This window comes from Sarcophilus harrisii, chromosome 4 (assembly GCF_902635505.1).
Source record: "Sarcophilus harrisii chromosome 4, mSarHar1.11, whole genome shotgun sequence".
NCBI classification, from domain to species: domain Eukaryota; kingdom Metazoa; phylum Chordata; class Mammalia; order Dasyuromorphia; family Dasyuridae; genus Sarcophilus; species Sarcophilus harrisii.
This window is the reverse complement of record NC_045429.1, coordinates 297,386,407-297,402,369: the sequence shown is the minus strand read 5'-3', so window position 1 is coordinate 297,402,369 and position 15,963 is coordinate 297,386,407. Positions and strand designations below refer to the sequence as shown.

Here is a 15,963-nt window from a genome sequence, read left to right as displayed (position 1 = left end):
ATATGGAGATATGGATAGAATTATCCATTGAGGCAGTTTAGCAAGCCTTGCATTGATCTTCTTTTCATCATCATCCAGCATGGACAAGTTATATCTTTAGTATGTTTCTATTGATTTATGCACATGTATGAAGATTACATGTGCTTCCCAGGGTTCAAGTCCTTTAAAACACTAAAATGAAAATATACTTCTTTCTCCAAGAGACATTATTACCTACTTGGTATCATATTGCATGTTCTACAAAATTAATTCCATTATATGTATAGATGAGAACTTCTTTTTAACATTTTTGCCCTGATGCAAATGTGATCCTAAGCTCTTCTTCTCTATTCTATGAAATGTAGATGTCATTAATTTTATATGATCATAAATCTATCAGTCAATCAACAAGTATCTAGCACTGTGCTAGACTCTGGTGACACAAATAAAATCAATAAAACAGTCTTACTCAAATGGAGCTCATAGTCTAGTAAGGAAGATAACAAATAATATAAATAAATACAGAATACATATAAAGAGAATAAATAAAAAATAAATTCAAAAAATTATTTCATTCTGTGGTGGGGAGTGTATTAAATTTGGGGGGCATCAGGAAAGGTGTCATGTAGTTGCTTATTTTAATTTCCTTCTTGAAGGAAGAATGCGTTTTTTGAGATGAAAGTGAGAAGAAACTGCACTCTAAGAGTGTGGGGGGGTGGGTGGGGGAGGGGGGGGGTGACCAGCACAAAGATATGGAGATGAGAGATCTGTGAATATTACAGAGAAGGTCAGTTTGGTTAGATTGTAGAAGGAGTGAGAGGGTAATAATGTTCAGCGATGGATTTGGCTGGGTGGTAAAAGACTATAAATAGCAAACAATTTCAATTTTATCCTCAAGTCAATAATGAGTAACTAAAGTTGGTTGAGTGGAGGAATGGCATGGGTCTGCACTTAAAGAAAAAAAAATCACGGGGGTGGAGCCACGATGGTGGTGAGAACACATTTTTCTTTCTGACCTTCTCCCATGACCCTCACACTAATTACCAAATCCAGCCTCTGAATGAGTTCTAGACTGGCAGAACCCACAAATATTGGAGACAAATTACCAGCAGAAGATAATTTTGAGGGTCACCAGAAAAGGTCTGTTTCAGTTGGGCCCTGAGGAAGATGGGGCAAGCATAAACAGGCTGAATACAGATGCCAGTGCAGGCAGCACAGACCTGTGTGGTGGGGGCTCCATGCCATGGAGAATCTACAGGGGGAATCTACAACAGTGTTGGCTACTGTGACCTGAATGCAATCCAATAGAACAGCAGATCTGTAGAGGAGGAAGGATTTTATGACCAAAGAACTAGAGATCATTATTGATCACAAAATAGATAATTTTGATTCTATTAAGTTAAAAAGTTTTGTACAAACAAAAATAATGCAGACAAGATTAGAAGGGAAGCAGTAAACTGGGAAAACAGTTTTTCATTCAAAGGTTCTGATAAAAACCTCATTTCTAAAATATATAGAGAATTGACTTAAATTTATAAGAATTCAAGCCATCATCCAGTTGATAAATGGTCAAATGATATGAACAGACAATTGAACAGACAATAGAACTCAGTGGGGTAAGTTCCAGCACAAAGTTATTACTTAAAAATCATAAATTCTGCTTTTTCTTCAACTTTCTCATTCCTCTCTCTTTTTCATCCTATTAGTATCTTTAGAGCAGTCTCTCAGGTGTGTATAATTAACTTCTTCGAATTGGCACCTTAACATCAAGTTCATTATTCAAGATTTTGTCGAGGTCCTGTGAACCAATGATACCCTTGGTTCCAAGAATAAATCTTTATTTGGGGGGGGAGGGGTGGCAGGGTAGGCATTGATATAGGTCTAGTAAGAGACACTTTTGTATCATCTGCATCTAAATCAATATAAGTAATACACGTCTCACTAATTTTTTTGGTGTTCAACTTTGAAATTTCCTCTCCATTGTGGTGTTTTAGGTGTGATGATCTAGAGTATATTTATAATCAGCTGAGAGCCATAAAAGTGAGGGGCATGGCTACACTTCTAAACAGACTTCAGAGCAGCTACTTTCCAGTCTTCAAAGCCATGTTCAGGGATGTATTAGCAGGTGAGTTTCAGCAATAAATTTCACAATAGTCTGATACAAATAGCTGATTTAATGGTGAGTTCAAATAACAAGCATTGTTCAGTGAAAAGACTGCTGGAAAGTAATTTTTTTCTAAGAGCTTCAGTTTCATCTTCAAAATGAAGATGTTGAACTAGTTGACCCGTAAGATATTTTTCAAATGATTCTATGATCCTGACCTCAACTTAGACAAATTAAAGCATCTATCTTTGTTTATTCTTTACCATCTGCTATCTGGAGTATTCAAAGTATTTCTATACCTCAGTCTGACTATATAATTTCCTTCTCTATTTGGAATGGATTTGAAATGGATAATCTCCTACATCATCTATACCAGGAGAAATCATAAATGGTGGCTCTTATCTCTGAAGATCGAACCTAGAATCATAGGATTTTTTATCTAGAAGAGACTTTAGAGATCATCTCTCCAACCTTCTTATTTTATGGATGAATTCTCTGAGGCATCAAAGTTACTTAATCAAGATCACATAATTATTTAGTGGTAGTATCTCAAATCATCACTTTTAGATTCTGGATAGTATTGCATAGAGCTCAAGTATATACATGTGTCCTCAATAGAGAAGGATGACTACGTTTCTGACTCTCCTTCTAGCTCTGAGAGAGGCTCAGGATATCTACACACACTTAAAGCCCCTACAACACTATGTGGAAAACATAGAGAATATGGAATTCAATGAAGTGAAGCCACTAGTGGGACCTCTGCTTCACATAATCTGCTTGATTTGGGCCACATCCAAATACTACTGCCATTCAGCGCAGATCATTGTGCTGCTGCAGGAGATGAATAATCTTTTCATTCAACAGGTGGGTGATACTAATGTCTCTAAAAACCTAAGAGAACTTAGCAGGTACAACAGCTCTGAAGTTGGGAAGACTCTGAGGTAAAATCCAGCCTCAAACATTTACTAGCTGTGTAATCCCATGTAAATCACTTAATCTCTTTTTGCCTCAGTTTCTTCAACTGTAAAATGGAGGTAATAATAGCACCTCCTACCATGGTTGTTGCATCAAATGGGATATTTGTAAATCACTTAGTACAGTGCTTGGTAGACAATAGATATTCATTTTCAGAAGCTATTTTGGCAAAAGGAAAATGTAGTATATGGAGGCAGTGCACATTTTCATGCAGGTGAAAATGCTTATGGCCCACAGACTTTTGGGGTGATTCATTATTATCACTAGTAGCAGTATTAGTGAAAGTGTTTTGAATTCCCAGGGAACACTTGGTGTTTACATTTCTCTTTTCTTCTTCTCTCTACTTGTCTATCTCGTTATCACTGTGTATTCTTCCATCTTTCTGTTTATTCCTTGCCTTATCCATCCTATCTCCATCTGTTCCTATTGTGTACCACCCATACTTTATGCTTGTCATCCATACTTTCACCTCTTTTAATCCTTCTCTCTTGTCTGATCAACTTTGAGTTTTCACTTCTGACTCCTTTGGATTTTATTTAATACTCCCCCCTTTTCATTATGGTGCCTATATTCCCATCTATCCTCTTTCAACTTCTAGATTTTTTATTTCTTTCCTTGTTCAGATATACTTTTTTTCACATCCCTTTCTCATCCCTTTTCTGTTTGGCTTCTCTTCTTGTCCTGGCTTAACTTGTGGTTACTCTCTGTCTGTGAATCATGACTCCTCTGTTCTACCTCTGTCCCTTTTATCCCTTTCATTTTTTCTCCTTTATTCGGCCTTGCTCTTTACTTCCTCTGCAGTCACTCATTCAGTACAACTCTTCACTACCTTCTCAGCAACAGATTGAAAGATAACTATATCCTCTCTTATGAGGTTTGGCTACCAATTATCTTTTTCATAAGGTAAATCATTAGATAATAGGTTTTCTATAAAACAAAGGTATAGTAGAAATTGGTGATATTGGCTTCTGAATTCATACCCTTCTTCCTTCATTTATGTTCTAAGGTCCTATTAATTGGAGAGTGATCTCTATGTTTGAACCCTAAATTTAATCAAGTATTTAGCTTGTGGTTTTTGATCTCTCATACTGACTGTTGATACAGTATTTAAGTTATTCCTCCCACTCACTTCAGTCTTGTCTTCCTTATTGTTAAGACATGCTGGGTTTCTGGGAATGTCCCTGCTGAGTACTTTCAGGACATACTATTTAAGATAATTATTATGATTATATTACTTCCAAGTATGATTAACAGATAACATTAAATTCAAAATTTTGATGACTTTGAATAACAAAAATATCATTTTTCTCTCAAGTTACACAATTCTATTAAGATAGAATATAAAGGATATTGAATTTGTAATCAGAGGAACTGTGTTTGAATTCTACTTACTCTCTTACTTACAACTTTTGTGATGTTGGAAAAGCCACAAAGCTTCCTGGCCTTGATTTTTTTCCTCTATAAAATGAAGAAGAAGGGGAAAGGGTCCAGGACAGAACTGAGGTATACCTATGTTTAGAAGCCATAGTCTGAGGAAAATCCATCAAATAAGAAGATACCAGTAGGAAGAAAATAAGAAGAAAATGATCTCTTGAAAACCTGTAGAGAAGAGAGTAACAAAGAAGGTAGAGTGATCAATAGTATCAGTGGCTTCAGGGAGAGAAAACAGAATGAGGACTGAGGAAAGGCCATTTGACTTAGCAATGAAAAGATAATTGGAAATTTTTGAGAGAGCAGTTTCAGTGGATGATAAAATTGGAAGCTGGATTATAAAGAGTTAAGAAGAGACTGAGAAGAGAAAGCAGAAGGTACTGCTGTAGATAACCACTGTGAGGAGTTTAGCTAGAAAGAATGGAAGAGATATAGGACAGTAGTTAGCAGGAGTAGGAGGAGCAAGTGAGTTTATTTTGTTGGTCTTTTTTCATTATATTAGTTCACATTAAGGAAGACATGGGAATATTTGTAGGTAGGAAGGAATGAGCTAGTAAATAGGGAGAGATTTAAAATAAATGAAAGTGTGAGAGTGACTGAGAGGGCAATCTGTTAGAGGAGTTAAGATGGAATGGGATCAGGGATGAAGGAGGAGATGGTGGCAGAAGTTGACAAAAGAGCTATATAGTGATTGCCCAGTAGTATTTGAGGGCCCCATTGAAATTGTGTAACATAAATTTATTTTTAAATTTAATTTTCTTCTCTATTTTTGTAATGTTTTAAAGGGCTAGTGATTTTCTTCTTTTTTTTAATTAAAGCTTTTAATTTTATTTTATTTTTTATTCTAGCTTTTTATTTACGAGATATATGTATGGGTAATTTTTCAGCACTGACCCTTGCAAAACTCTCTTTTTCAACTTTTCCCCTCCTTCCCCCATCCCCTCCCCTAGATGGCAGGCAGACCCATACATGTTAAATATGCTAAAGTATACGTTAAATAAAATATATGTATACATTTCCATATAGTCATTTTGCTGCCCAAGAAATATCAGACGTTGTTGTTGTTAAAATGAGTAAAAAGAGAAAGCAGGCTCTAACTATAGGCAGCTTCTGTACTGGAAGAGAGCAGATTTCAAACCCAGAGGAGACTAAAACCAGTTTGTGTCTATATAAAAACCCAAAGATAGATATGATCTGGTCCTCACCACACAAGGCTCTCATAAAAGATATTAAAAAGGCTCTTAGAAGATATTAAAAAGGCTCTAAGAAAAAAAATGGGGAAACCAAAGGAAAGCTTTTTAAGAAAATCAGGATAAGACATGTAAATCATTAAAATATAGAGTGGAAAAAGAAATCAACTCCCTGAAAAATAGAATTAATGAATTGTAAAAAGAAAATAAAATTGGCAAAATGGAGAAAAAAATCCATAGAACAAAACAACTCATTTAAAAACTCAATTGGAAAATTATAAAAAGAAAATAAAAGAAAATTTAAAAAAAGAAATAAAAAAGTAAATGAAGTAAACAATTCATTAAAAATCAGAATTGAGAAGAACTACCAGGGCGGAGCGAAGATGGCGGAGAAGGCACACACGACTTTCTAAGCTCCTCTCATTCCCCTCATAACCAATTATTTAATTCAGACTCAAAAATAGCTCTTCACTGCTTAAATTTATGAAGAGGAGATACACTACAATTTACCAGCTGAAGTCAATCTGGAAGATCATCAGGAAAGGTTTGTCCTGAGGAGCCAGGAACAGACTAGCATAGGCAGCAAGAGACTAGCGCCCTGAGCAGACCAGAGACGGGAGTGATCTCTGTGGCAAGAGAAGTTATAGAAACAACTCTGCTATAGGCTAACTACTCTGCCTTGATTAAAAAGCAGTAAACTGGCAGAGAAATTAAAGCCTAAAACAGAGGGTACTCTAAAAAATGCCAGAACCTAACAAGATCTGGCTGTAACTACTCAAATTCAGAAGTGACTCAGGCAGACTGAAACACAACCCTGCAGCCACATCCTACAGTTCCGGGCTTTTGGGGGGGCAGTTACAATCCTGCTCGGCCAGGGGGCACAGCCTGGGCAGCCTCTAATAAGCACAGTTTGGGGCTCGGCCTGGGGCAGTAGAACTTCCCCAGCAGGACTGTGGTTCCCAGGGCAGAGACACTTCCAGTCCCTGCAAATCCATTCACTTCTCAACTGCTAGTACCCACAGCCCCAGGGCAGGATTTGGCTTGGGGTAGTGAAACTCTCTCTGCTCAGCATCTAGCCCCTAGGGCAGTCATTATCTCACACAGCTGGGGTTCTTTGCAGCGCACTTTCCCAGCTCTGCCCTGCAGACCTGAGTTACTTCTGGGTGGGGAACTCTTTCCCAGAGCACTCCAGTACCTCACTGCTTTTTGCAGCCAGCTGACAGGACAGCTACCCATCCATACATCTTTCCCTGCTCTACAGAGGAAGCTGGTAACCTCCTGGCCTTGAAGGCAGACACTACAGGCTTTAACAAAATGAGTAAAAAAATCAAAAGGATGATTGATAGTTTCTACTCAGAAAGAGAACAGCTTTTCAACCCTGAAGAGACTAATAGCAGACAATCTCCAGACAATTGTTGGTCCCCAATACAAAAGGGTCTCCTAGAAGAGACTATTAAAAACCTTAAAAGAGAACTAGAAGAAAAATGGGGAAAGGAAATAGAAGCTATGCAAGAAGAGTACAGAAAAGACATATAACTCACTAAATAAAGTGATAAAGTGGAAAAAGAAAACAACTTCCTGAAATGTGAATTGGAAAAGGTAAAAAACTCCCAAGAAGTGCAGGAAAAAATAATTTGTGAATTGGAAAAAGAAAATAACTCACTAAAAAAAAATTAGTAAAATGGAAAAAAATTCCATAGAGCAAAACAATCATTTAAAAACTCAATTGGACATATACAAAAAGAAGCAAAAAAAGCTAATGAAGAAAATAACTCACTAAAAATCAGAACTGAACAAATAGAAATGACTGATTCATTGAGACAGGAAGAATCAGTCAAGCAAAACCAAAAAAATGAAAGATTGGAAAAAAATATCAAATATTTACTTGGAAAAACAACAGACCTGGAAAATAGATCTAGGAGAGATAACCGAGGATCATCAGACTACGCCAAAATTATGAAGAAAAAAAGAGCTTAGATACTATTTTAGAAGAAATCTTCAATGAGAACTGCCCAGAAGTAATAGAATGGGAAGGTAAAATAGGTGTTGAAAGAATCCATCGAACACCTCCTGAAAAAGACCCTAGAATAAAGACTCCTAGGAATATTGTGGCCAAACTTCAGAATTTTCAGACTAAAGAAAAAATTTTACAAGGAGCCAGGAAAAAACAGTTCAAATACCTAGGTGCCACAATAAAGGTCATGCAAGATCTGGCTGCCTCAACATTAAAGGATTGAAGGGCCTGGGATTTGTTATTCCGAAAGGCAAAAGAACTTGGAATGCAGCCAAGAATAAACTACTCAGCTAAGCTGAGCATTTTTTTCCATGGAAGAAGATGGATATTTAATGAAACAGAGGAATTCCATCTGTTTCTAAGGAAAAAACGAGACTTAAACAAAAAATTTGATCTCCAACAATAGGACTCAAGAGAAGTAGAAAAAGGTCAAAGGAACTCTTGAGAACTGTATTTCTGTTGTGGAAATACATAAAAACCACATATATAATTTGATTTTACTGATATTACATAAAAAAGGGAAGTAGAAATAGAAAGGGGATAGTGTCAGAAAAAGGGAAAAGGGGAGACAAAAAGAGGGAAACTACATGTGACGATGAGGCAAAGGAAACCTACTATATCTGAGGGAACTTAGAGAGGGGGATGAACATTGTGTGAATCTTACTCTTATCAGAGTTGGCTGAAATAGGAAATAATTGACATATTTGTTTTACACAGAATCTTCTCTCGCCTCATTTAAAAGTGGGAAAGGAAAAGGGAAAAGGAAAAAGAGTAATAAGGGAAGGGTACAAGAAAGGGAAAGGAATTCAAAGGGAGGAGGGAAGGATACTAAAGAGGGAGAGCTGGGTGACACAAGTGGGACCAATAAGTTTAATACTAGGGAAGGGGGGAAGGAGGGCAAGAAAAAGAAAAGCATAATCTGTGGATATTAGGATGGCAGGGAATAAATAATTAGTAATTTTAACGGTAAATGTGAATGGGATGAACTCTCCCATAAAGCTGAGGTGGATAGCAGACTGGATCAAAGGCCAGAACCCTACAATATGTTGTTTACAAGAAACACATTTAAAACAGAGAGATACATACAGAGAGTAAAGGTAAAAGGCTGGAGCAGAATCTGTTATGCTTCAGGTGAAGTCAAAAAATCAGGGGTAGCCATCCTTATCTCAGATCAAGCAAAAGCAAAAATTGATCTAATTAAAAGAGATAAGGAAGGAAACGATATCTTGCTAAAAGGTACTATAGACAATGAAGCAATATCAGTATTAAACATATAGGCCCCAAGTGGTATAGCATCTAACTTCCTAAAGGAGAAGTTTAAGAGAGTTGTGAGATAAAATAGACAGCAAAACAATAATAGAGGGAAATCTCAATCTTGCACTCTCAGATTTAAATAAATCACAAAACAAATAAGAAAGAAATTAAAGAGGTAAATAGAATATTAGAAAAATTAGGTATGATAGAACTCTGGAGAAAACTGAATGGTGACAGGAAGGAGTATACTTTCTTCTCAGCAGTTTGTGGAACCTACACAAAATTAAATGCAGGAAGGCAGAAATAGTAATTCCTTTCTTTTCAGATCACAATGCTATAAAAACTATATTCAACAAAAAGTTAGGTGTAAATAGACCAAAAAGTAATTGGAAACTAAATAATCTCATCTGAAAGAATGATTGGGTGAAACAGCAAAATATAGACACAATTAATAATTTCACTCAAGATAATGACAACTGTGAGACATCATACCAAAATCTGTGGGATGCAGCCAAAGCAGTAATAAGGGGAAATTTTATATCCTTAGAGGGTTACTTGAATAAAATAGAGAAAAAGAAGATCAATGAATTGGGCTTGCAACTTAAAAAGCTAGAAAAAGACCAAATTAAAACCCCCCAATCAATTTCTAAACTTGAAATTCTAAAATTAAAAGGAGAAATTAATAATATTGAAAGTAAAAAAACTATTGAACTAATAAAACTAAGAGTTGGTTTTACGAAAAAACCAATAAAATTGATAAACCTTTGGTAAATCTGATTAGAAAAAGGAGAGAGGAAAATCAAATTAGTAGTCTTAAAAATGAAAAGGGAGAACTTTCCACCAATGAAGAGGAAATTAAAGAAATAATAAGGGGTTACTTTGCCCAACTTTATGCCAATAAATTTGATAACCTAAGCAAAATGGATGACTACCTCCAAAAATATAGGCTTCCCAGAACAGAGGAGGAAGTAAATTGCTTAAATAGTCCCATTTCAGAAAAAGAAATAGAACAAACTATTAATCAACTCCCTAAAAAAAAATCCCCAGGACCAGATGGATTTACATGTGAATTCTACCAAACATTCAAAGAACAATTAGTCCCCATGCTTTATAAACTATTTGAAAAAATAGGGAATGAAGGAGTCCTACCAAATTCCTTTTATGACACAGACATGGTACTGATACCTAAACCAGGTAGGTTGAAAACAGAGAAAGAAAATTATAGACCATTCTCCCTAATGAATATTGATGCTAAAATCTTAAATAAAATATTAGCAAAAAGACCACAGAAAATCATCCCCAGGATGATACACCATGATGAAGTAGTATTTATACCAGGAATGCAGGGCTGGTTCAATATTAGGAAAACTATCAGTATAATTGGCCATATTAATAACAAAAACCATATGACCATCTCAATAGATGCAGAAAAAGCATTTGATAAAATACAACATCCATTCCTATTAAAAACACTTGAAAGTACAGGAATAAATGGACTTTTTCTTAAAAATAATCAGTAGCATCTATTTAAAATCAGCAGTAAGCATCATATGTAATGGGGACAAACTGCAGCCATTCCCAATAAGATCAGGAGTGAAACAAGGTTGCCCACTATCACTGTTACTATTTAATATTGTATTAGAAATGCTAGCTTTGGAAATAAGAGTTGAGAAAGAGATTAAAGGAATAAGAATAGGCACTGAGGAAACCAAATTATCACTCTTTACTGATGATATGATGGTATACTCAGAGAATCCCAGAGATTCTACTAAAAAGTTATTAGAAATAATCCACAACTTTAGCAAAGTTGCTGGATATAAAATAAACCCACATAAGTCATCAGCATTCTTATATATCACTAACAAAATCCAACAGTAAGAGTTACAAAGAGAAATTGCATTTAAAGTAACTACTGATTGTATAAAATATTTAGGAATCTATCTACCAAGGGAAAATCAGAAACTTTATGAGGAAAACTACAAAACACTTTCCACACAAATTAAGTCTGATCCAACCAACTGGAAAAATGTTAAATGCTTTTAGATTGGGTGAGCAAATATAATAAATGTGGGTGTTTTTCTTCTTTAAAATATGAGTTCTTTCTGGGAGAGAGAGTTTCCTGGGGAGGTTTTCTGGAGGCAGCTTTAGTTTCAGTTACAAGTAAATAATCACCCAAAATTGCACCCAGCTGATAAAAGTTCAGATCTTTTATTGTGTCCAGAGGCCTGTCTCTCTGCTTGGTTCCAAGAGATATTGCAGCTTTGTCCTTTGCTTCTGCCTCTTTTTTCTTCAGCTTCCAGTAAGCACCAAGGTAGAAGATACAATGAATCTCTCTTGCCTCCAAGAGAGGGCTTGTGGGCTTCCTCCCAGAGTGATCCTCGCTGACCCCTGGGAATGTTCCCAAGTAAAAACTCTCTGAAACTCTAAGAGCTACCTCTATATATATGATATCCCAAAGGTTAACTGTTCCTCTGAGAGAATGGGCTTGTGGGATATCCCCCAGCATGCTCTCTGGCCCTAAGAGCTTCATGGGAGGTGTGAATTCGGATATATGTTACTAAACCCTGAAATTTCCCAAACGTGTGAACTCCAATGAGTTCTTAAATATTTCTTGCTTCTATGAGCTCTCTAAAGGTGTGAACACAAGCATCGTTTCTATCAGTTGTACTTAGTACCTTGTTTCAAGTTCTGGCCCCAAATATCTCCTTTTAAGATCAAATCAATCATATTGAACCATGCTAAATTAGATAATTATTGTTTCTATCAACTCTAATGGCTTAACACTTTGTAAAGATTCCAACAAATAAAGATGACAATACTATCTAAACTAATCTATTTATTTAGCGCTATACCAATCAGACTCCCAAAAAACTATTTTGATGACCTAGAAAAAATAACAACAAAGTTCATATGGAAAAAAAAAGGTCAAGAATTGCAAGGGAATTAATGGGAAAAAAATCAAATGAAGGTGGCCTAGCTGTACCAGATCTAAAATTATATTATAAAGCAGTGGTTACTAAAACCATCTGGTATTGGCTAAGAAATACACTAGTTGATCAATGGAATAGGTTAGGTTTAAAGGACAAAACAGCCAATAACTTTAATTGTCTAGTGTTTGACAAACCCAAAGACCCCAATTTTTGGCATAAGAATGCATTATTTGACAAAAATTGCTGGGAAATTTGGAAATTAGTATGGCAGAAACTAGGCATTGACCCACACTTTACACCGTACACCAAGATAAGGTCAAAATGGGTTCATGATCTAGACATAAAGAATGAGATTATAAATAAACTGGAAGAACATAGGATAGTTTACCTTTCAGACCTGCGGAAGAAGAAGGAATTTATGACTAAAGAAGAAATAGAGATCACTACTGACTACAAAATAGAAAATTTTGATTATATCAAATTGAAAAGTTTTTGTACAAACAAAACTAATGCAGGCAAGATTAGAAGGGAAAGAATAAACTGGGAAAACATGTTTAACAGCCAAAGGTTCTGATAAAGGACTCATTTCCAAAATATATAGAGAATTGATTCTAATTTATAAGAAATCAAGCCATTCTCCAATTGATAAATGGTCAAAGGATATGAATAGACAATTTTCAGATGATGAAATTGAAACTATTACCACTTATATGAAAGAATGTTCCAAATCACTATTCATCAGAGAAATGCAAATTAAGACAACTCTGAGATACCACTACACACCTGTCAGATTGGCTAGAATGACAGGAAAAGATAACACAGAATGTTGGAGGGGATGTGGGAAAACAGGGACACTGATACATTATTGGTGGAATTGTGAACACATCCAGCCATTCTGGAGAGCAATTTGGACTATACTCAAAAAGTTATCAAACTGTGCATACCCTGTGATCCAGCAGTGTTTCTACTGGGCTTATACCCCAAAGAGATACTAAAGAAGGGAAAGGCCCTGTATATGCCAAAATGTTTGTGATATATGAATGTTATGGAATATTATTGTTCTGTAAGTAACGACCAGCAGAATGAATACAGAAAGGATTGGCGAGACTTACATGAAGTGATGCTGAGTGAAATGAGCAGAACCAGGAGATCATTATATACCTCAACAACAATACTGTATGAAGATGTATTCTGATGGAAGTGGATTTCTTCGACAAAGAGAAGATCTACCTCAGTTTCAATTGATAAAGGATGGACATAAGCAGTTACACCCAAAGAAAGAACACTAGGAAATGTATGTAAACTGCTTGCATTTTTGTTTTTCTTCCTGGGTTATTTATACCTTCTAAATCCAATTCTCCCTGAACAACAAGAGAACTGTTTGGTTCTGCACACATATATTATATCTAAGATCTACTGTAACCTATTTAATATGTATAGGACTGCTTGACATCTGGAGGAGGGGGTGGAGGGAGGGAGGGGAAAAATTGCAACAGAAGTGAGTGCAAGGGATAATGTGTAAAAAATTACCCTGGCATGGGTTCTGTCAATAAAAAGTTATTTAAAAAAAGTAAAAAAAAATCAGAATTGAACAAATAGAAATGAATGACTCAAGGAGACAACAATTCTTGTTTTTGACCGACAATAATCAGTCAAGCAAAACCAAAAAAAAATGAAAAAAATATTAAATACTTACTTGGGAAAACAGCATACCTAGAAGTGATAATCTAAGGAATTTTGGACTCCCTGAAAATCATGATGAAAAAACGAGTCTAGATACTATTTTCCGGAAATCATCAAAGAGAAATGCTGAGATATAATAGAAACAGAAGGTAAAATAGACATTGAAAGAATTCATCAATTACCTACTGAAAGAGATCCCAAAATCAAAACTCCAAGAAATATTGTGGTTAAATTCCAGAACTATCAGACCAAGGAAAAAAATATTACAAGAAACTAGAAAAAAAGCAATTTAAATTGCTTTTAATTTAAGGAGCCACAATAAGAATTACTCAGGATCTAGCAATAAAGGATTAAAGGCCCTGGAACCTGATATTCCAAAAAGCAAAGGAACTTGGTATGCAGGCAAGAATAACTTACCCAGCCAAAGTGAGCATTTTCTTCCAAGGGAAGAAGATGGACATTCAGTTAAATAGGTGAATTCCATTTATTTCTAATGAAAAAACCAGAGTTAAACAAAAAGTTTGATTTCCAAATATAGGACTCAAGAGAAGCATAAAAAGGTAAAAAGAACTCTTGAGAACTGTATTTCTATTAGTAATATATATAAAGAGTACTTGTATAATTTGGCTTTACTGTTATAATATAAAAAAGGATCTAGAGGTAGAAAGGAAATTGTAACAGAGAAAAGGAAAAATATAGGACCCAAGAGAAGCATAAAAAGGTAAAAAGAACTCTTGAGAACTGTATTTCTATTAGTAATATATATAAAGAGTACTTGTATAATTTGGCTTTACTGTTATAATATAAAAAAGGATCTAGAGGTAGAAAGGAAATTGTAACAGAGAAAAGGAAAAATGGAGGTATTACAAAAAGGCAAAGGAAACCTATTATATCTGAGGGAAAGAATGGAGGGGAATGAACATAGTGTGAATCTTACTCTTATCAGAATTAGCTCAAAGGGAAAATATTAGACATAATCGATTTACAGAGAAACTTCTGCCATCTCATTGAAAAGTAGGAGGGAAAAAGTGAAAGGGGAAGGAGTAGACTAAATAGAAGGGATTAAAGAAATTATAGAGGAAAGGTTTAAGAAAAGGGAAGCGATTTTAAGGGGGGAGGGATCCTAAAAAGGAAGGGCTGCGTGAGGCAAGTGATGCTCATAAGTTTAATACTTAGGAGGGGGGCAAGGAGGAAAGGAAAGAGAAAAGCATAATCTGGAGTTAACAAAATGGCAGAAAATACAGAATTAGTCATTTTAACTATAAATATGAATGGGGTAAACTCCCCCATAAAGCAGAGGCAGATAGCAGACTGGAATAAACACCAGAATCCTACAATATGTTGTTTACAGGAAACACACTTGAAGCACTTGATATGTACAGAGTAAAGGTAAAAGGGTGGAGCAGAATCTACTATGCTTCAGGTGAAGTAAAAAAAGCATGGGTAGGCATCCTGATCTCAGATCAAGCAAAAGCAAAAATTGATCTAATTAAAAGAGATAAGGAAGGGCACTATATCTTGCTAAAGGGTAGCATAGATAATGAAGCAAAATCAATATTAAACATATATATACCAAGTATTGTAGCATCTAAATTCTTAAAAGAAAAATTAAGAGAGCTGCAAAAAGAAATAGACAGCAAAATTATAAAAGTGGGAGATCTCAACCTTGCACTCTCAGAACTAGATAAATCAAACCACAAAATAAATAAGAAGTTAAAGAGTTAAATAGAACACTAGAAAAGTTGAGCATGATAGCTCTTTGGAGAAAACTGAAGGCAGGCAGAAAGGATTACACTTTCTTCTTGGCAGTTCATGGAACCTATACAAAAACTGACCATATATTAGGACATAAAGACCTCAAATTCAAATACAAAAAGGAAAAAATAGTAAATGCATCCTTTTCAGATCACAATGCAATAAAAATCACATGCAATATAACATTCAATAAAAAGCCAAGGGAAATGGAAACTAACTAATCTCATCCTAAAGAATGATTTGGTGAAACAGCAAATCATAGACACAATTAATAATTTCACCCAAGAGAATGACAATAATGAGACAACATGCTAAAATGTGTGGGATGCAGCCAAAGGAGGATTAAGGGGAAATTTTATACCTCTAAAGGCCTACTTGCATTAAATAGAGAAAGAGAAAATCAATGAATTAGTCTTGCTACTAAAAAAGCTAGAAAAAGCAAATCAAAACCCCCCAGTTAAACACTAAAATGGAAATTCTAAAAATAAAAAGAGAAATTAATAAAATTGAAAGTAAAAAAAACATTGAATTAATAAAACTAAGAGTTGTTTTTATGAAAAAAAAAAAAACAACAAAATAGATAAACCTTTAGTAAGTTAGACAAAGGAAAGAGGAGAATCAAATTGTTAGTCCTAAAAATGAAAAGGG

At 35.2% G+C, this 15,963-nt stretch overlaps 1 protein-coding gene across 1 annotated transcript in view; it reads left to right on the top strand.

The window, feature by feature from the left end:
• The window catches only part of DNAH9 (dynein axonemal heavy chain 9), a 479,597-nt gene that overhangs the window by 22,501 nt on the left and 441,133 nt on the right, over window positions 1–15,963 (top strand). The window contains exons 4-5 of the mRNA XM_031965533.1: window positions 1,974–2,104; window positions 2,736–2,947. Coding sequence (XP_031821393.1) covers window positions 1,974–2,104; window positions 2,736–2,947 — 343 coding nt within the window. The remainder of the gene's footprint in view (window positions 1–1,973; window positions 2,105–2,735; window positions 2,948–15,963) is intronic.